General features: G+C 42.0%; 2 protein-coding genes and 1 long non-coding RNA gene across 4 annotated transcripts; 2 read left to right on the forward strand and 1 right to left on the reverse strand.

The window, feature by feature from the left end:
• Positions 1 to 516: 516 nt before the first annotated feature.
• On the reverse strand, positions 517 to 10,476 carry fam114a1 (family with sequence similarity 114 member A1). Of its 2 annotated transcripts, none has more exons than XM_015954139.3 (13): positions 10,355 to 10,476; positions 8,971 to 9,273; positions 8,297 to 8,375; positions 7,955 to 8,205; positions 7,689 to 7,823; positions 7,466 to 7,618; positions 7,251 to 7,389; positions 6,280 to 6,365; positions 5,779 to 5,976; positions 5,538 to 5,677; positions 5,167 to 5,239; positions 4,314 to 4,367; positions 517 to 1,112 (listed from the first exon to the last, which is right to left on the reverse strand). In XM_015954139.3, exons 2-13 carry the CDS (start codon positions 9,265 to 9,267, stop codon positions 987 to 989), a joined length of 1,731 nt encoding a protein of 576 aa, XP_015809625.3. In that variant the 5' UTR covers positions 9,268 to 9,273; positions 10,355 to 10,476; the 3' UTR covers positions 517 to 986. The 2 variants fall into 2 exon arrangements, with proteins under 2 accessions (XP_015809625.3, XP_015809624.3); XM_015954138.3 differs by having other exon boundaries at positions 7,212 to 7,389.
• A 62-nt stretch (positions 10,477 to 10,538) lies between these two features.
• On the forward strand, positions 10,539 to 11,535 carry LOC139070819 (uncharacterized). Its single transcript, XR_011521270.1, has 3 exons — positions 10,539 to 10,677; positions 11,122 to 11,269; positions 11,397 to 11,535. It is a non-coding gene; the product is annotated as an uncharacterized lncRNA (long non-coding RNA).
• Positions 11,536 to 13,330: 1,795 nt separating this feature from the next.
• On the forward strand, positions 13,331 to 17,722 carry ube2kb (ubiquitin-conjugating enzyme E2Kb (UBC1 homolog, yeast)). The gene is made up of 7 exons (XM_015954136.3): positions 13,331 to 13,517; positions 14,253 to 14,346; positions 14,429 to 14,487; positions 15,004 to 15,086; positions 15,179 to 15,278; positions 15,434 to 15,562; positions 17,378 to 17,722. The coding sequence occupies exons 1-7, from the start codon at positions 13,455 to 13,457 to the stop codon at positions 17,450 to 17,452; spliced, it is 603 nt and encodes a 200-aa protein (XP_015809622.1). The 5' UTR covers positions 13,331 to 13,454; the 3' UTR covers positions 17,453 to 17,722.
• Positions 17,723 to 19,538: the final 1,816 nt, after the last annotated feature.

Raw genomic sequence — 19,538 nt, forward strand, 5'->3', positions numbered from 1 at the left:
CAGATTAAAACACTGAAAAAGACAGTTTATTAACTTTTTAGTTGAAATACTCAAGGAGAAAAAACACACACTACGATTTTTGTTTTTGTTCTACTGATAAAAATACCTCTTGGCCTGCAGACATGTTTTAGTGAAAACTATCAGATTTTTGTTTTTAATCTCTGTCTGTTTAGACATCTAGTCAGTGATGACACGAGAAATTCAGTCTACATTAGAGTCACATTCTAGTGACTAGTGTGTGCACTTCTGGAACATCACCTCTACAGGAATATCTAACATACATTTGTTTCCTGGTGATTTATCTTCAGCAGCAAGACTCTGTAAGGGAAGTTTCTATGGTACATGTGGTGGCACACATGGTACATGTGTAGGTTTAAGTGTGTGTGGGTGTGTGTGTGTGTGTGGGGGGGGGGGGGGGGGGGGGGTCCCTTTGCCTAACATCTGGTAATGTCCAAATAGTTTTTTTATATAAAATATTCTAAACCCTTTCATACTTGCATTGATAACTTCAGTCAGTTTTGTTTTCTGTGGTATTTTTTATTCATCTTCAGGCAGGAAAAGTGAGATTTGATCTTCTAGTTTAAACACGAACTTTTAATGATCAAGTTCTGACTTTGATGTGTATTTGAGAAGCAGGTAACTAATATCATCAATACTAATGTATAATCTTAGCATACACAGCCAGCGAGTATGAAGTGACACTATAGAGTTCACTGGTGGCTACACCACTGACAGATTATTCACTGTGGCAGCATTAAACAAAAACAAAAAAATAAAATAAACACACAGGCAAAAACACTGATAAATATAAATGGGTAGAGACACAACCTGCATTTTATCTAATATTCACACAATTATTTTGTTAATGTTAAGACTTGATATCCTCTGATATTTAACATGGCACTTTTTGTGACTTAAAGCACTGAGTTACTGTGTGTACTTCACTGTACAGCTGTAAGTAAAGGCAAGTGGATTATCTGAGTGTGTCAGTGCTGCAACGGAGCTGCAGCTTCCTCAGCAGGTCGGCAGCGTTGGCTCTGGATGTGGGACATCTGCAGGACTGGCAGCAGCAGCTGAAATGCATTATGTATGTAGTTGGTGCTGTTGGTGCCCTGCAGACAGAAGGCCCATCACTTTTATACATCATCATCATCATCATCATCATCTAGGACTATGCCTCTGATTACTGTCACGCTGCCCTCATCTGATGACAGCAGATGTGTTTGCTGATGGGGGTGTGACTCTACATCTCGTGGATTTTAGCTGTCTAGCGAACACACACATGATCTACACACTAACCCCGAGCGTTCAGCGTCACAATTCATATCAACTTGTTTTACTCTGCAGTTCTATCATTTGATAATGATTGATGATTTAAACAAAAGCGCCATTCCATTGAGTTGTTAGCCAGTTAATGCATCGCGTCATTACAAACCCTGAGCCAAACTGTAGTTTTCCTTTATGTTTTTACAGTTTATTTGCAAATGAGTTAATTTAACAATGATCATTCAAGCCGGCTTCTTTTTGTGATGCATTTAATAAAAAATAGTCAACTTTCATTTGTCACTTGAAAAAAAAAGATATCCGTCTATCTATCCATCCATCCATCCTATATACAGGTTCTTCTAAAAAAATTTGCATATTGTGATAAAGTTCATTATTTTCTATAATGTACTGATAAACATTAGACTTTCATATATATTAAATTCATTACACACAACTGAAGTAGTTCAAGCCTTTTATTGTGTCTAATATTGATGATTTTGGCGTACAGCTCATGAAAACCCAAAATTCCTATCTCAAAAAATTAGCATATCATGAAAAGGTTCTGTAAACGAGCTATTGACCTAATCATCTGAATCAACTAATTAACTCTAATCACCTGCAAAAGATTCCTGAGGCTTTAAAAACTCCCAGCCTGGTTCATTACTCAAAACCGCATTCATGGGTAAGACTGCCGACCTGACTGCTGTCCAGAAGGCCATCATTGACACCCTCAAGCAAGAGGGTAAGACACAGAAAGACATTTCTTAATGAATAGGCTGTTCCCAGAGTGCTGTATCAAGGCACCTCAGTGGGAAGTCTGTGGGAAGGAAAAAGTGTGGCAGAAAACACTGCACAACCAGAAGAGGTGACCGGACCCTGAGGAAGATTGTGGAGAAGGACTGATTCCAGACGTTGGGGGACCTGCGGAAGCAGTGGACTGAGTCTGGAGTAGAACCATCCAGAGCCACTGTGTACAGGCGTGTGCAGGAAATGGGCTACAGGTGCCGCATTCTCCAGGTCAAGCCACTTTTTAACCAGAAACAGCGGCAGAAGCGCCTGACCTGGGCTACGGAGAAGCAGCACTGGACTGTTGCTCAGTGGTCCAAAGTACCTTTTTTTGGATGAAAGCAAATTTTGCATGTCATTCAGAAATCAAGGTGCCAGAGTCTGGAGGAAGACTGGGCAGAGGGAAATGCCAAAATGCCTGAAGTCCAGTGTCAAGTACCCACAGTCAGTGATGGTCTGGGGTGCCATGTCAGCTGCTGGTGTTGGTCCACTGTGTTTTATCAAGGGCAGGGTCAATGCAGCTAGCAATCAGATTTTGGAGCACTTCATGCTTCCATCTGCTGAAAAGCTTTATGGAGATGAAGATTTCATTTTTCAGCACGACCTGGCACCTGCTCACAGTGCCAACACCACTGGTTTACTGACCATGGTGTTACTGTGCTCGACTGGCCTGCCAACTCTCCTGACCTGAACCCCGTAGAGAATCTGTGGGATATTGTGAAGAGAAAGTTGAGAGACGCAAGAACCAACACTCTGGATGAGCTTAAGGCCGCTATCGAAGCATCCTGGGCCTCCATGACGCCTCAGCAGTGCCACAGGCTGATTGCCTCCATGCCACGCCGCATTGAAGCAGTCATTTCTGCAAAAGGATTCCCGACCAAGTATCGAGTGCATAACTGAACATAATTATTTGAAGGCTGACTTTTTTTGTATTAAAAACACTTTTCTTTTATTGGTCGGATGAAATATGCTAATTTTTTTAGATAGGAATTTTGGGTTTTCATGAGCTGTATGCCACAATCATCAATATTAGAAACAATAAAAGGCTTGAACTACTTCAGTTGTGTGTAATGAATCTAATATATATGAAAGTCTAATGTTTATCAGTACATTACAGAGAATAATGAACTTTATCACAATATGCAATTTTTTTAGAAGGACCTATATATATATATATATATATATATATATATATATATATATATATATATATATATATAGATAGATAGATAGATAGATACTGTGCAAAATCTGCACATTCCAGGGTGGCCTTTTATTGTGGGCAGTATATGGTACACCTGTGCACTACTCATGATGTCAGATCAGCATCTTGATGTGGCACACCTGTGAGGTGGGATGGATTATCTCAGCAAAGCAGAAGTGCTCACTATCACACATTTAGACTGATTTGTGAACAAAGTTTGAGAGAAATGGTAATATTGTGTATCTGGAATGAATTTTAGATCTTTCAGTCCATCTCATGAAAAATCAGAGCAGAAACAAAGGTGTTGCGTTTATATTTTTGTTGAGTGTATATATACCGTATTTTCCAGACTATAAGCCACTACTTTTTCCCACGCTTTGAACCATGCGGCTTATAATGAGGTGTGGCTTTAGTCAACCAGAAAGGATGGATGCTGGAAAGTCTAATGAAGGAATGGTTAAAGGAGCGCTACGGAAAGTGCCCAGGAGGATTTTTTTCACAGTAAAACGGCGCTGCTTGTTTTCCCAGCTTCACCCGGGGATGATGACAGCAACACGGAGAGCGACACTGACATCGCCACAGAAAAGGTATGTGACGAAGCTCTTCTGAGGCTGTTCTACTCTGACACTGAAGAAGATGGCTTCAGTGGTTTCAGTGCGCAGGAGGACGATGAATAAACTAATCAATAACTTTTCTGTTTTGTCTGATACTGATCAGTTCAGTTACGTCCAGTTAAACTACGTTTTCAATCCAGTAGATATCTGCGGCTTTTAGCCCGGTGCCGCTTATATTGAGGTGCGCTCTATAGTCCGGAAATCACGGTACATATATTTAAAATGTAGTCAAAAAGCTATTTTTAATTGCACCATATACTTGCTGATGATGACTTGTCATTATCAATATATTATGGAGTTACCAATTTTTATATTTGAGCAAATTTCAAAGTTTTGAGGAAGGGACATACTTAATCTCCTCACCAAGTGGGATATTTGAATCCATTAGCATTTAAAACAATATAAAAGTCTTTATCATTATAAAATAACCTTAAACACCTTACCTCTTGCAACACACCATCTACTAATGGATTCAACTCCTCTGCTTTCCTCTGGGCCTGAAAGACATCCAGCAACACTGGTGGATTAGGGCTGACCGATGTCTCCAGTGGATTCAGTAAGATTTAACTGAATGGATATAAAACTATTCAGGTTTAATGGCTTCTGAGCATGGACAGCTCTCTTTAACTCACACCACAGTGTAGCGTCATGAAGGGACTGTTTTCCACCTAAAGGTCATCTCTCTCCTCATGAAGAACTAATCTCCTTGAGATATTGCTCAAGGCCTTTGATGCCTCTGCATCTAAACTGTTTGAACTAGTTATTTTCAATAACATTCAGGTCTGGGGAAGGAGATGGCCATTCCAGAATGTTCTACTTGTTCCTCTGCATGAACGCCTTAGTGGATGTTGAGCAGTGTTTAGGGTCATCTTGGTAAAACATCCAGCCCTGGTGGAACTTCGGCTTTGTCACCGATTCCTGGTCATTGGTCTCCAGAGTCTGCTGATATTGAGTGGAATCCATTCATTCCTCAACTTTAACAAGATTCCCAGTCCCTGCACTGGCCACACAGCCCACTGCATTATGGAACCACCACCGTGTTTTACTGTAGGTAGCAGGTGTGTGTGTGTGTGTGTGTGTGTGTGTGTGTGTGTGTGTGTGTGTGTGTGTGTGTGTGTGTGTGTGTGTGTGTGTGTGTGTGTGTGTGTGAAAGGATGAATGATACACTGTAGTGTAAAGCGCTTTGGAGTCCTCTGACACTGAAAGGCGCTTTACAAGTGCGGGTCATTTATCATAAATTACTCTACTGACACGTTTAAAATACTAAAAGTTCAAACTGTATTGAGTCAGACTCACCCCAACAAGAAGGAGAGCATCAGAGAAGCTCTTGCACAAACAGTCTACCTCCGCACACATGGCACACGTCAACCTGGAATACCAAACACGGATTATTGTACTGCAGCGTTCAGTCTTTCCCCGTGATTCACACATGCTGTAACCTCACTCTGCCAAAAAGTTCAACGTCTTTAGCTTAACAGAAATGTTCCCAGACCAAAGTTCTACAAATGTCACCAAAGACCCAAAGTACACAAGAACAGGTTTACTCCCGTCCCACCACAGGACATCACATTAATGAGAGTTATTTCCATGGGTGAAATTCCTTAGTGGGAATGTCTTTAAAGTAAGTCTGTTTCTCATGACGTGTGTTTGAATACCAGTGCATGTACCTGGTGAGGATCTGGGCCTGGTCCCTCGCTGGTTTCTCCAGATCCTGACCATGGAGGATGAGTTCTGCCACCTTGTGGAGCTGCTCGATACTGCGAGCAGTCACCTCCGCCAGGCTGCCGACTGACGACATGTACACAACCTACAGAGGGAAAGACAAACAACAAAAACCAAACACACACAGTGAGACTGCCGAGGAGGACACTGGCTGCATGAAGAAGGTAAACTAAATCATGAGATGACCTCTACTGATCTGGCGTCACTCTCTTTTGCTTTCTTATCTTCGTTCCTCTCCTGCAGCTCCTCTCCATCTTTCTTCTCCTCCTGGCTCTCTCCAGGGGAGTCCTCTCCTCCTGGCTTGTCCTGCGTTTCCCTGACAACCGTATCCGTAGTGACAGGCTGCTCCACCTTGTTCACCCATTCATGGGCCCTCATTCGAGCCTGGAGATGCATAATTACCACCCATCAGCGCTGCATGCTAAGAGCTGATGTATGCTGATGAGATGCATGTCCACGATTCGATGCTAATGTCACTTCTATGAACGGGAATGTTATAATGCTGGAGATTTGCAGAGGTGATGACTTTATTTAATATTGTCTCTAAAACTGCAGCAGGATGCCAGCAAGGCCAAGAATGTGTGTTCGGGATGAGTCATCATTGATGACTGTAATTTTTATATTTGGTGAAATGATGAGTCCTCACATCCAAACTGGTTTTAACTAAAATGGTCAAACTCGTGTTACCTTGTTGAGTTTGTCTGGTGTTGCAGCAACATGAAGCTCAAACAGCAGCTCAGTGAGAACGCTGACAAACTCCTCACCATCAGCAGCTGATAAGAACAGACAAACCAGTCAGCAGAGATTAGCTCACACATTAAAATCTAGCTCTGACACGCCCACGTTTGGACTCCCTCCATGCATGGATTCAAAGGATCTGTGCAGGTACCCGATTGATCTTTTCATGCCAAATTAATTCAACAATTTATCACAATTACGTTTAGATGCACGGCACACATGCATGTTTTGATTGTGGATTGTTTCTAGTGTCTTTCGTCAAGGTGAGTGTGACGCTGGTCCCTGAACACCGACACTGGATCACAACCCATTTCAAGATGGCCGCTATAGCTAATCAGCGTTGGCGAACACAAAAATGGCTCTCACTCTGGGTGTTAGTAGCTCATATAATGTGAGCGGTAGCAGATCACACATGTGATGTTTTGTATGAAATGAGTTTTCAGTTTGTTGCATGGTGGTGCAGTGGGCAGCATGGTTACTTCGCAGCAAGGTTTGAATCCTGGCTGCAGCTTTTCTCTATGAACCTGCGTGGGATCTCAGAGTTCTCTGGTTTCCTCCCACAGACCAAAAGCATGCATGCTAAATAAGTGTCTGCAGAGTAAAATAAATATAAATATAGAATTTGATCATCACTGGAACCCTAAACCAACATTCACATAAAAAAAGAGCTTGTCTGGAGTAAAGCGTAACCTCATGAAGAGATGTTTTGTTGTCCGGCTGAGTCTAAAACCTGCCAGTAGCACATGATGCATCAATAATGGCTGAAGTTCAAAGTTCACCTATAATCATGTCAGACTGCTTTTATCAAGCCTCCTAAGACCACCTGATCCTGGGTCAGTGCTCAGGGACGGCTCTACCTCTGGCTGCTCTGGATCACTCACATAGAGGGGTAGAACATTGTGTTTGGGAACTTAGATCACCATTATCCTTCGTCTGTCCTCCGTTTGCCTCTCCTTCCTCTTCTTCTTGCTGCTTGATGAAAATGTCTCTGATGAAGATCAGCTCCTTCTTCACCTCATCCTGCTCTTCCTCCGCCAGAGCGGACAGGAAGGCTTGGACCTAAGCGTGAACACAGCGCGTTACGTTCACCATGACTAAACAGACACTTTCTGACCGGTAGTGTCTGCTGCTTTACTTGAGCTTCGCTCTCATTAGACAGAATCTCCAGGGCCTCCAGGTGTGACAAACCCTGGTAGTCATCAAAAAGAATCCCGTAGTGAGCGGTGGGTGCGCTGACAGGCTGGTTGTTCAGACGTGCACGCTCCTTCTCCTTCGCCTCCTTCAACATCTGAAACAGAGCACAGACGTTTGGCGCTGGGTTTTCTCACTCAGAGGTAGATGGACTGGTTTGTGCATGCCTGACTCAGCGAGGCAGTTTTCTGCATCAGGGTCTTAGTCTTTTTAAACCCAGGGTCACTTTCTGCGAGAACAGTCATGGTCTTCTTTCCAATGAACTCCAAAGCATCCAGACCTCCACTGATTACCGACTTACCCTGTAGAGGCAGGAAAAGCACAACACGAAAGATCACACCGCTTAGTTCTGAACTTCCATCATGCTAAATGTGTGTGTGTGTGTGTGTGTGTGTGTGTGTGTGTGTGTGTGTGTGTGTGTGTGTGTGCTCACAGTGTTCTGCATTGCATTTGTGATTGTAGAGAAGACGCCTCTGCTTGAAGCTGCAGCAGGAGCAGCACCTGATGTTGAACACTCCTCTGAGTTGGACAGGTCAACATGGCCACCTTCTCCCCCATCCTCCTGTTCTGCTCCACCTCCATCGCCCTCCTCCTCCTCCACCTCCTGAGCCTCCTCACCTACCGAGGCCTTGTGGAGACGAAGAGCCTCTCCTGCCTTGACCTTAACAGAGGTCAGACTCTGCCCTGCACGCAGAAAGTCAAAGACATGGTGGATGAGTGTGTGGAGGGGGACAGTAATAAAATGAGGTATTACAAGTTAAAATAGGAGTCGTACCAACGGTGGAGGTGGCACTGCTCAGGAGAGATTTCCCCCATGAACTCCAACCTCCCCAGCTTTTCTGCTGGAGAGACATCTGTCCACACAGGGACATTTAAATAAGTCACTTACTATGTTTATAATGCAGAGATGCTAACAGGTTTTTATTGAGAGACACTTGTTTAGTTTATAAATAGTAAAAATAGAACATTTTTGATCAAAAACACTGTCTGAATGAACAAAAGCTTTCAGACTTCCCTCGTTTAGACATCAGTAATGTCCAAGTGGAAGTCTGGAGGCTAAGAGAACACAGCGGGTTCTCTTCTTCTCCTCCTGAGTGAACATTAGTCAGTTAAAGTCATAATGAGCAAACACCCCAATCCAATAGGATTCACTGGCTTTATTAACTTTATTGATCCAGCAAAAGAGATGAATAAACAGCTGATCTGAGCTCAGCGTTTGGTATGAGAGCAGTCTGATGTGTTAGTGTGCAGCTAGATCCCCAGGTCAGTAATCAACGGATGCACAGAGGGAATATTGTGGGTGTGTCAGTTGTAGATAAACCAGGTCTTACAGAAAATTGTGTATGAATTTTAAATCTTTGCCCTTAAAACACTGATTTAAAAAAATATTTTACCTGAGGGGCTAGAGGTCACCGACTTAAGAAACACTAACAAAAAGCAAACATTCACCTCCTCTTTTGACCCGTCGGCCTCTGGCTCCAGGCTCACTGGTTGGTCACATTCAGTCAGCTGATTTTCAGCAGGGGGCTGCGGCCGATCCTCTGATGGGTCAGGTTTGGCGCTCGTATCCTCTTCTGCTGTCTGCTCAGCGGACAACTGAAGTTCAACAATCGTGGGGATGAGAGGAGGCTTTGGTGAAGGGGACGGGTGCTCAGAGGACACTGGGACATCCTGACAGAGACCCAGATCAGATGGAGTCCTGCTGTCAGTGCAGGGCTCTGCATCAGAGCGGGAAGCCTGGGACATGGTGATCTGAAACAGGATGGACCCGCTAAGCAACGCATGAGCTATAACGGATCTTTCTCAATGTCCCAAAGCAGGACATTTAAATCCCTTGAGAAGCAAAAACAAGTAATATATTCTCCTTTAGACTAAATAAGTGAACTGGAAAACACAGCCAGTCCTTCAGCCCAGATTAAATACCATCAAAAATGCAGATCAATTCATGTGCATAAAAACAGTTAGCAACTTTTCTCACATTACCATGGTGGTTAAAATAAAACTTAACCATACTGTGAGCTAAATGTTTGAGAGGGGATGTAAAGAACTCATTACATTTTAATCATTGTATTGTTTGCAGAACAACCTAAATAAAAACATCCTGCCCTGAGACGATCATCCTACAGAACCCTTTTGTGTCTAAAATATAAAAGGAAACACTGATTAAAATGGATAAACAATGTCGCCACCTTGTGGTCACTTTCTGCAAATACATTCATAAGACATAATGTCACCCTCTTTGATTTGAGTTAGTTTTGTTTGTTTACAGGCAGGAATAAGTTATTTAACTAAATGTCAAAAGACAAAATCAGTAAAGCCTTATCTTAAATTGTGTGTATGCACAACATGCTATGAAAAATATACTATATAAATGTGTAGAGTTGAATTTCATTATTTTAAAGTTTATTTTTTAAATAAACACACATTTTTTTCGGATGGTGAACACAGATTAACAATTTTCCCTTCAAGCACAAATTTAAAAAAAATCCAATCGGTATAGAGCAGTAAACTTTTCCATAAATAATTTTCTACAGATGTCTTTTTAAAATAAATCTGCTTCATTTTAATCCCGTTCAGAAACACTATAATAGCAGCAGAACAAAGGAGTGAAAACTTAGAGACCAACAGAAAACACCATTGTTATTTTGTGTCTATAAGCCAATAAATCAAGAATTCCTCATGACAAGTTACGCCATCGCATTTCCAGTACTTTACTTAAGTCACTACATTATTTTAGTTTGTTTAGTTGCAGCTTTTTAGCGCTGTAGTTTAAACGAACACGGAAAGTTGTAAACCTCAGATGATTTTGTTTTCCAGAAAGAGCACAGCTCACCCGTTCAGTACCAGCCAGCACAGCGTCTTCCGCCCCGCCACGTCGGCAGGTCGCGGAGCACTGTAAGCGTCAAAGAGTAAACGCTGCCAAGATGTTTCACTGTCGAACCGCGGGGTCTTGACCAATCCAAGATGGCGGCGCCACCGCTCGTCGGGCAGCGCTGCGGCCTTCACCTCTACGGTGGCCTGTAGGTCCCGTCTCAGCCGTGGCGGCAGCTACGCGCAAAAGGAAAAATGCTAAAGCTAGCGAAAATCGAGCAGGAATATTAAGGAGCTACAGCAGCTTCACGTCCATCAGCAGCGTTTGTTCACAAACGTTTTCCGGTAAAGTAATTTTTTTTTATTCTAAAAGTCTTCAGGACTTACATGTTAACTTTAGATCGTTTCGTGTATGTTTTAAGCTACAGAATGAACTTGTTAAACATACACAACACAGTGTACAGAGGTAATTAATATAAACCAAATCCATTAGAAATGTTAAATGCAGTCGGATGTTTTCTAATGTAAATTGGACCTTAGAACTTCTTATTTTGCATCAAATGGGGGTAAAATGCTTTAAAAACAGGCTTATTAATAAAATAGTGTTTTCAATGTGCATTTGTTTATTCAACTTAAGCCTAATGATTAGATCTGTGTTAAAATGTAAATTCTCTGTAGTTTTTAACTATTCCCTGCTGCTTTTCTTTAAACTGAACAGAACCAGTGTACTGCAGGTTATATGTTTTGTTTTACATTTTTCAAAAAAAAAACTCTTTTAATCTATTACAGGCATTCAGCATGCACCGTGCTGCACATCTGCATCTGTGCTGGTGAAGTTTTAGGCCTGGAGGATGGGCCTGAGGAAGATGTGTGTGGAGGAGGTCAGTGGCGCTCTGTCCTGGAGGAGGTCCCAGCAGACCACCACTACTGTTAACAGGCAAGTCATTTATGTAGGAACCTTTATTAAAAACAACACTGTGGTTTAATTTGCTGAAGAGTCACAATTGTTATACCAGTGGATCCATAAACCATCTCCTCATTTCATATTTCTGAATACATCTTAGAGATGTAACAGCCGTCGTCTGAGCCAGCCCAGCAGGTCCTGTAGATGGACGATGGAGTGGACAGTGAGAGGAAGCGTCCCAAAGCTCTCTCTGCAGACCGTCCTGTATGATGTTCCTCTGGCCAGAAACGTCCAGCCACGGGTCTGCTCCAGCCCTCCATCCACGTCTGGATTCTCCTGCAGCAGATCCAGCTGCACTGTTAAAGACTTCCTGCTCACTCAGTTTAAATAAATGATCCAGGAAGAGTCACTCAGGTTAATCCTGCTTTAACCGTACAAAACTGGTCCATACTGGTTTTGATCTGTAAATAAGTGTAACCTATTATAAATAATCTTGTCTCCTTACCATCTTTTCATTTTCTGTTCATGTAACATGTTCAAAAGCATCTGTAATTAATAAAATTGGTGATAAAATCAATGACCAGAAAGAGTTATCAGTTAGTATTTGTTTTAATAAACGTGTTCAAATATCAAACAGCTAAATAACATTAACATGATTACAGTAGAAGGCCTCTCTCCCAGGAGGACCAACAGGTAAAGACTGTCCTGACCCTGGACACCTGCAGTCCTACAGAGAAAATCAGAGCACAGGTGACAAAAAGGCAATAAACACAGTTTTACATTTATCCACATGAGAAGATAAAAATTATATTCTTCACACAAACTTTTTACTTAAATAAAACGTGTCAGCTGTGTAAATCCCTGAATGTAAAACTACTTTTCACAGCAGAACTTCTGTGGTTGTGTGTGTAAACAGCTTCACTCTTCACCTCTAAACTTCATAAAACGTTCTGTTGTCCCTAAAACATGATAAGTTTAACTCGCTACACACACACACACACACACACACACACACACACACACACACACACACACACACGGTGATAAAACACCTAATAGATAGTTGTTTCATCATTCATTAGGGAGACTGGACATTTCTCCAGACATCTACTATGAATCTATTAACACTTCAGGTGTGCAGCAGGTCATTAAAGTTAACTTCTTAGAATCATTTAAAGAAAAGGGTCCCAACAGTTTTGGTTTTTGAAACATCTACGTCATCGCCATGAAACGCAAAATGAAACTACCCTGAAGTTACTTTTAGGCAGTAATTCTGACCGATGCTCATCCTAGTTAGCTGTTTCACCAGGTCGTGGCACTGATGCAGCAGGTCTGATCATCTGTAGGTGTTGCTGCTAATCACAGCTGCTCACTAAATGAAAGCCTACAGAAGATAAATCAACAGCTTTAACTTTCTATAACTTAGTCACCCCATGATTGTTCTTTTAGATCAGAGGTCCCCAATCTCCGGGCCATGGACCGGTACTGGTCCTTGGGTCATTTGATACCGGGCTGCACAGAGTTTTTGCGGCTCCATGCATCGTTCTAGAATGGTAGCCGTGTTTTTTCCAGGGCTTTAATCCTGGCAGTGGAGAGGATAATCAAATATGACATCAAACAGCAAAACACGATTTCCTTCTCTTTTGTTTAATAGCAGATTGCATTTAAAAAAACATGACTTTTGAAGTCTTGAGGGATTTTGTGATCTCGCGAGTTAAGAGAGGAAGCTGTTTCATGGCCAAGACTCTCCCAGTGTGTAATGGACTGCACTGAAGCCAGGGGCACCTCCAGAAAATTTTGATAGGGGTGGCCAGATGGGGCCAAACAGTTTTTTGGGGTGGCACACCAAATTGGTCCTTGTGACAACTCTGGGAGAGTTTAGCCTGTGGTGATGTGTTGCATAGCTCCTTTATTCATTTTCATTAAAAAGCAGCATGTATCCAAAACATTTAACTTGATTTTACAAACACAAATATTTCAGAACAGTACATTTCAGTTATTTAAAATGTTATTCCAAATTTTATTTAAAATGTAATTTTTTAGGTTAATTCACCTGTTGCTGTGTTCAAACACATACACGCGCGCGCGCCACCGTGAGTGGAGCCCAGACCGTAAAATTAGCCCACAGGTAGGACGTTTTGCCAAAGTAGGACGTTTTCTCAGAACACCGGGTCTACCTACCTCAGAGGCAGCACTAGCTCCACAGACACACTCAGCCATGGCTAACATCGCAGTCCAAAGGATTAAGCGAGAGTTTAAAGAAGTTCTCAAGAGCGAAGAGGTGAGTCTCTACCACAGTTTGTTCTTACACTATCTGGGTTGTATTTGGTTTAGATCGTGATAAACTCTTACTGTGACAGCAACAATTATGGGAAACAAAATAACCTGAAGTCTGTAATGCAGCAGCAGGTCAGGCCCTAGCAGTCAGAACTTTAGCTAGCTTTAGCCTCACAAATGCCCGGAGCTCTCCTGCTGTGCCAGGGGTGTGTGTTCAGGAAACACCGGGGATTGAGCTCTATCACCCGACAGGCCCAATGTGACCAACAACAACACCACATACTTTTTTAGAAAAATGTAACAAGCCTCGTATGAAAAGTAGCCACCATTGTTCTTTCTGTATTCACTAATATTGTCATTTCTACGCAGCAGCTTTTGACTAGCTGGGGAAACGGTGTTATGACATCTCATCTAGTTAGCATTAGCATGTTGTGTTGAAACGTAAACGTCGATAAACCTAATCTGTTTGAAATTATTGTTCCCGGTTCTTTATAAACCGTCTTTATTTTGCCTTTTAAGGTGTGTTTTAGATCATCTGTAGACAACGGTGTCTCGCTGTGCTCTAGCAGCTAGTGGTCTGCTTTGCTAATGTAGACGTCCTGGTTTTACTGTAACTGCTATAAATGGACCAATCAAACGAACATTACAGTTTCCGCATTTAACCACCTTTCACATGTAAATGGGAACTAGGGATGGTAAAAAATGCTTTTGGTGTCCCTGTTTTTGTCCCAATCCTCAGACAAGTAAAAACCAGATTAAAGTTGATTTAGTGGATGAGAACTTCACAGAGCTGAGGGGGGAGATAGCAGGACCTCCAGACACGCCGTACGAAGGTACCATCTCTCTCCTACACAACACTCAGATCATTTCATTCATTTACTCTCAACGTTTCTTTTTGTGTGGTCTCTCTCCAAGGTGGCAGATATCAACTTGAAATAAAAATCCCAGAAACATACCCTTTTAACCCACCAAAGGTAAATGTCCCTCTGCAATAGTGAGTCTGTCTTATGCCCTTATTACTTGTTTGAATCAAACATCAGATGACTAGTGGAAGCAAATTCTTGAAATGCTGAGTTGGGAGACATTTTCTGGTCACTCACCTTTGAATCAGCGGTGATGCAACTACCTAAGTTGGAGCCATTCAGTGACAAAAATGTGTTTAGGGAATCCATTTTGGCTGTTTTGTGTTTAAACTTTATAAATAACTACTCATATCTGTTGTAGCTTCCTGAATGTCCTCAGTTTGCATCCATGAGTACTGATCTGAGAATGTTTTTATTGTTCACATATGAGATCTAATGAGGTAGTTATCCGTTTGCAGCGGCTCAGCAGGAAAAACAAGTGTGACAACAGAACATTTAACATTATTGTAGGTACAGATGTAAATGAAGTGTAAGATGTTACGTATGTCATGCTGATGAAAATGACTGGTTTTCTGTTTCTTTTAAAACATATATGCTAAATAATCTTTTCTTGCTCACTTGCTTCAGGTGCGTTTTATTACCAAGATCTGGCATCCTAACATCAGTTCAGTGACCGGAGCAATATGTCTGGACATTTTAAAGGACCAGTGGTGAGTGTGGAGGGTGAAAGCTTGGTGATCTCTGGGCTTCAGTGGTCAACTGTCTTGTGTATCTACTCCGACATCTCACCTGTCTCACCCAGGGCAGCTGCGATGACCCTCAGGACGGTGCTGCTGTCTCTACAGGCCCTTCTTGCTGCAGCAGAACCAGATGATCCACAGGATGCAGTAGTAGCAAATCAGGTGGGCCCGACTTCCAGGGTTAATGTTTAATTTTGGGTAGATTTACCCTTTTGGTAATTATGGTTCAAAATTATGGTTCAAAATAATATCAATAATAATTGTTGTTTTTGTAAGGTATAATGTTGCAGTCAGTGTTTTCTGGTTTGAATTTCCAGTACAAACAAAATCCAGAGATGTTCAAACAGACAGCACGGCTGTGGTCGCACGTCTATGGAGGCGCTGCTGTCTCCAGTCCCGACTACACACGAAAAATAGACAAACTCTGTGCCATGGGCTTTGATAAGGTTAGAACCACTGTTCAGTTTTGGTTGAACCACTGTGAAACTTAAAGGTGTGGAACACTCGTTTATTCAATACATTTGCAGTAGTCTCTAGTAGGAATAATACATTTGCCGACTGCAAAACTTCCTCAGAGCTGACGCTGATGGTGGCGTCACTTCCTACTCCGTTTATCCGCGGGCAGCAGAGGACGTTGTCGCCCTCTGCTGCCTGCTCTCCCCTCTCCGATGATGCAGTCCCATGCACGATCCAACGAGTAAACTCCATCGTCTCTGTTCATGGTCCCACATCTACGTCTCCTTATCTCTATAGCTTCTTTTATCCATCTTTTGTATTTCTGTTGTTCGGTGTTTATGATCCGTGTGTTGTCCCAGTCCATTACATGGTTTTCTCTTGTGCAGTGATCTGTTACGGCTGACTTTTTTATTGTGCTTTCTGCTTCTTGTTTTGCTGCTCTTGTGTGTTTTCCACTTGTTTCTCTCTCTCGCTCCTTTCTATGTTCGTGTGTTGAGTTGGTGTCGGGTACCGACATGGCAATAAACGAAGGAAAACAACAAACCACAACAGAAAGAAAAGAACAACCAAAGAACCAGAAACCCAGAAAGACAAGAACCAAAACCAGTGATAACCCTACCATACATCAGAGGCATAACGGAAAAAATAAGAGCAACAATGAAAAAACACAACATAAACACACAAACAAAACCATACACAACAGTTAGAAACAGACTAGTACACCCAAAAGACAAGAAACCAGCTGGAGTTAAATGTGGAGTTGTTTACGAAATCCCATTTAAACTCTGCAATAAAACATACATAGGAGAAACCGGACGCCAACTCAACACACGACCAATAGAACACAGAAAGGAGTGTGAGACAGAAACAAGTGGAAAACACACAAGAGCAGCAAAACAAGAAGCAGAAAGTACAATAAAGAAGTCAGCCGTAACAGATCACTGCACAAGAGAAAACCATATAATGGACTGGGACAACACAAGGATCATAAACACCGAACGACAGAAATACAAAAGATGGATAAAAGAAGCTATAGAGATAAGGAGACGTGGATGTGGGACCATGAACAGAGACGATGGAGTTTACTCGTTGGATCGTGCATGGGACTGCATCATCGGAGAGGGGAGAGCGGCTAGCAGAGGGCGACAACGTCCTCTGCTGCCCACGGATAAACGGACAGCAAGGTAGAGAAACCTTTCCTGTTTTAAAAAGAACCAAAAATGGAATTAAGAGACTAGACACAGTAAGAACATACCAAAGATGTTCTCTGCTAATTCCCAGACGCTAAACCAACAACAGCATTCCCCTTTGCGATTCAAAATGGGTGAGTCCATGAATGTTAAGTGACAGTGTGACTGAATCCCACAAATTCACTGTTTTCTATTAGAAGCGAATGAAGGAGATAGGTGTAGGAGACTATTTTCATGTTCAGCCTGCATGAAAAACTGAGGATAACCAATTAGAATCAGAAATGAGACTTTAAAAATTGTCTTTCAGTGTTCCACACCTTCGTGTTTGGAGTAAACAACGTTGTCATCTGGATCTTTAGGAAACAGTACATTTGACCCATAAATGTGTAGTGGACCTGTACATGTGTAGAGATTGACATAAATCTGTAGAACTCCTAATTTTCATTGTCAAATCATTATTCAAAAGAGTAAAAGGTGTTATATTTTCCTAATTTTGACATCCGTAGTTGGAAGCCATATTTAACAGCTTGTTTTAGGAATCTAACTCTATTGAGATGTTATTTAAGAACGTAAGCATCAAACTGAACGAATGACAGAGAATTCTCTCCTTTTCAGAATGCAGTAATAGCAGCCTTGTCTTCGAAATCCTGGGATGTGGAAACGGCGACAGAACTGCTGCTCAGCAACTGAGATCCATCATGTCCACCACAGCACCAGCTGCTTCCCGGCACCATTCCAGCGTTGCATTTCATGAAGCAGAGAGCACCTCTTCATGTTCAACACAGCAGCCTGAGCCTTCCGTTATTCAATCAGTTAGCTACAAAGTCAACACCAGTAGCAACACACACACACACACACACACACACACACACACACACACACACAGACACACACACACACACACACACACACGCCCGTTGCCGACATGCTCACCACCCTGTTGCCTGTCTGATCCCATCATTACACCGAGGCGCTCCTTCCTCTCGACTTAATCCGTGCTCTTGTAAAGAAAAAAGCTAAGCAGGAAAACTTTCATTCATCTGGACGCTCTGTGGTTTTACTCTAAACGGCTGCCATGGTTGGTTCTTGCGGGGTAAAGTGTAACTGCTGTCCTCTCCTCCAGACTTTGACTGTAAAAGTCTTGCAGCGTTAAACAGACTTGACTGGATAGCGCGGTGCATGAGCAGTGGTGTTCCCGATGTGCCATCGTGTTTCCATCCACAACACAAGTTTGGAATATTTTTTTAAACTCGTCTGTAAAGATCAGCCACATCCTCCAGGGTTGCCGTGCACAAGTTTCCTGTAAATAGATGAGTGTAAATTTAAACTATAACACTAATGTTCTTTTTTATTACATGGATGACGTTGTAAAACTGGTTATTTTGAATAGATGCTACGCCTACTTTACAATCCCATGGAGCGATGTTCTGAGATCGATGACGAGGTGCTCTGATCAGTTTGGTTCTTTCCCGCCTACACCTCCATCTTCTGGGATTGTGTTAAAGCTTCTGCCCGTAATGCCAACGCAGATTTGTGGAAATGATTTTCTTTAATAGCTGCATGGTCTGTTGCCTTAATTTATTTGGCTAAACGGTGTACTGGGTGTTAGGTTGAATTAGTTTCTGTACACCTCTGTTCAGAAAGCTGCCTGTTTGGAGTTTTATCTGTGGAAAATGAACTTTTCTATTTTTAACTTACAAGCTGCTTTCTGGAACATGTAAGTGTTACACCTCAGCAGGGACTGAGTGTTATAACATTATCGTTTGAAGTGCTTTATTTCTTTTCAGACAGGTTAAAAATTTTCCCTCCAAATTAAGAAATTAAACCACAATTACATTCAGCACCAGCTGATCAGAACATTTGTCATAAATACAAGAGAACTGGTGGTCAATGTGCTACGGAGCCAAAAACAAAAGCTGGACCGGAACAAGCTCCCCGTCGGAGCCCCAAACCGAAGGCAGCCTTCTTGTAAATAACTTGGGTTTGGTTTTGAATCTAGAGCCATGATGTAATCGCACGAGTGCACCAACTGCAGCGGATTATTTTGTTTTTGAAAGAAAACACAAACAGAAGCCTCTTCCACCCCGTCTTCCTGCTGTTCTCACCATGTACGATGCTGCACGACGACTTAAGTATTTACATAATAGAGCAAGAGGCTGTTGCATCGCTATTTGGATAGAGGCTTGTTTCCGTTTTGTTTTTTGGAAGCAATCATCAGCGGTTCAAAAAGCATGGTTATTTATTGTGACAGTGACATGTTTTCTTTGATTAAAAAAAAAGAAAAGTAAAAACTTTTGGTGTTTCTGAAGGCTGCATGTGGAAATGGAGATGGGGACATCTAAAAGCTTTTATTTGGAGAAAAAAATTAAATATGTTAAAAGGCATACTTACTACAGAAAAATAAGTCATCACGACCTGCAGAGGGCTCCACTTCAGAGCACAAAAGTAGGACTCACCCAAAGGAAAAGTGACAAAGTACAAAAAAAAAAAAAAAATGTATTTAATAAAAAATAGGAACAAATCTCCACTCACATACTTTATAGTAAACCATTTCACAGAGGAGTATTTGTGTTAGAAAACAAACTGATCAGTTGGGAGTGAACCTAAAGGTTGTAGGAAGCACTCTAGCAGGCCTCGGTGTCCCGTTATTTCTGTGATTCGCTGCAATCGTGAGGTTTAGAAAGCTTGACCTGGAATGTCACGCGTGTGTATTTACAACCGAAACTAGTGAGCTGGGAGGAAACGTGCTGCAGACACAAGGAGGAAGACGTGGAGA

Source organism: Nothobranchius furzeri, chromosome 7 (assembly GCF_043380555.1).
Source record: "Nothobranchius furzeri strain GRZ-AD chromosome 7, NfurGRZ-RIMD1, whole genome shotgun sequence".
Lineage (NCBI taxonomy): Eukaryota > Metazoa > Chordata > Actinopteri > Cyprinodontiformes > Nothobranchiidae > Nothobranchius > Nothobranchius furzeri.

What these genes read in the sequence shown, in the direction of transcription:
- fam114a1 (XM_015954138.3), bottom strand. Translation starts at nt 9,267, where the DNA reads ATGTCCCAGGCTTCCCGCTCTGATGCAGAGCCCTGCACTGACAGCAGG. An exon ending in CCGACGGGTCAAAAGAGGAG is followed by an intron (nt 8,376 to 8,970) that starts GTGAATGTTTGC and finishes CTGTGTGGACAG; the next exon opens with ATGTCTCTCCAGCAGAAAAG. An exon ending in TAGATGGTGTGTTGCAAGAG is followed by an intron (nt 1,113 to 4,313) that starts GTAAGGTGTTTA and finishes TTCTGTCTGCAG; the next exon opens with GGCACCAACAGCACCAACTA.
- ube2kb (XM_015954136.3), top strand. Translation starts at nt 13,455, where the DNA reads ATGGCTAACATCGCAGTCCAAAGGATTAAGCGAGAGTTTAAAGAAGTT. An exon ending in AAGTTCTCAAGAGCGAAGAG is followed by an intron (nt 13,518 to 14,252) that starts GTGAGTCTCTAC and finishes CCCAATCCTCAG; the next exon opens with ACAAGTAAAAACCAGATTAA. An exon ending in GTGCCATGGGCTTTGATAAG is followed by an intron (nt 15,563 to 17,377) that starts GTTAGAACCACT and finishes TCTCCTTTTCAG; the next exon opens with AATGCAGTAATAGCAGCCTT.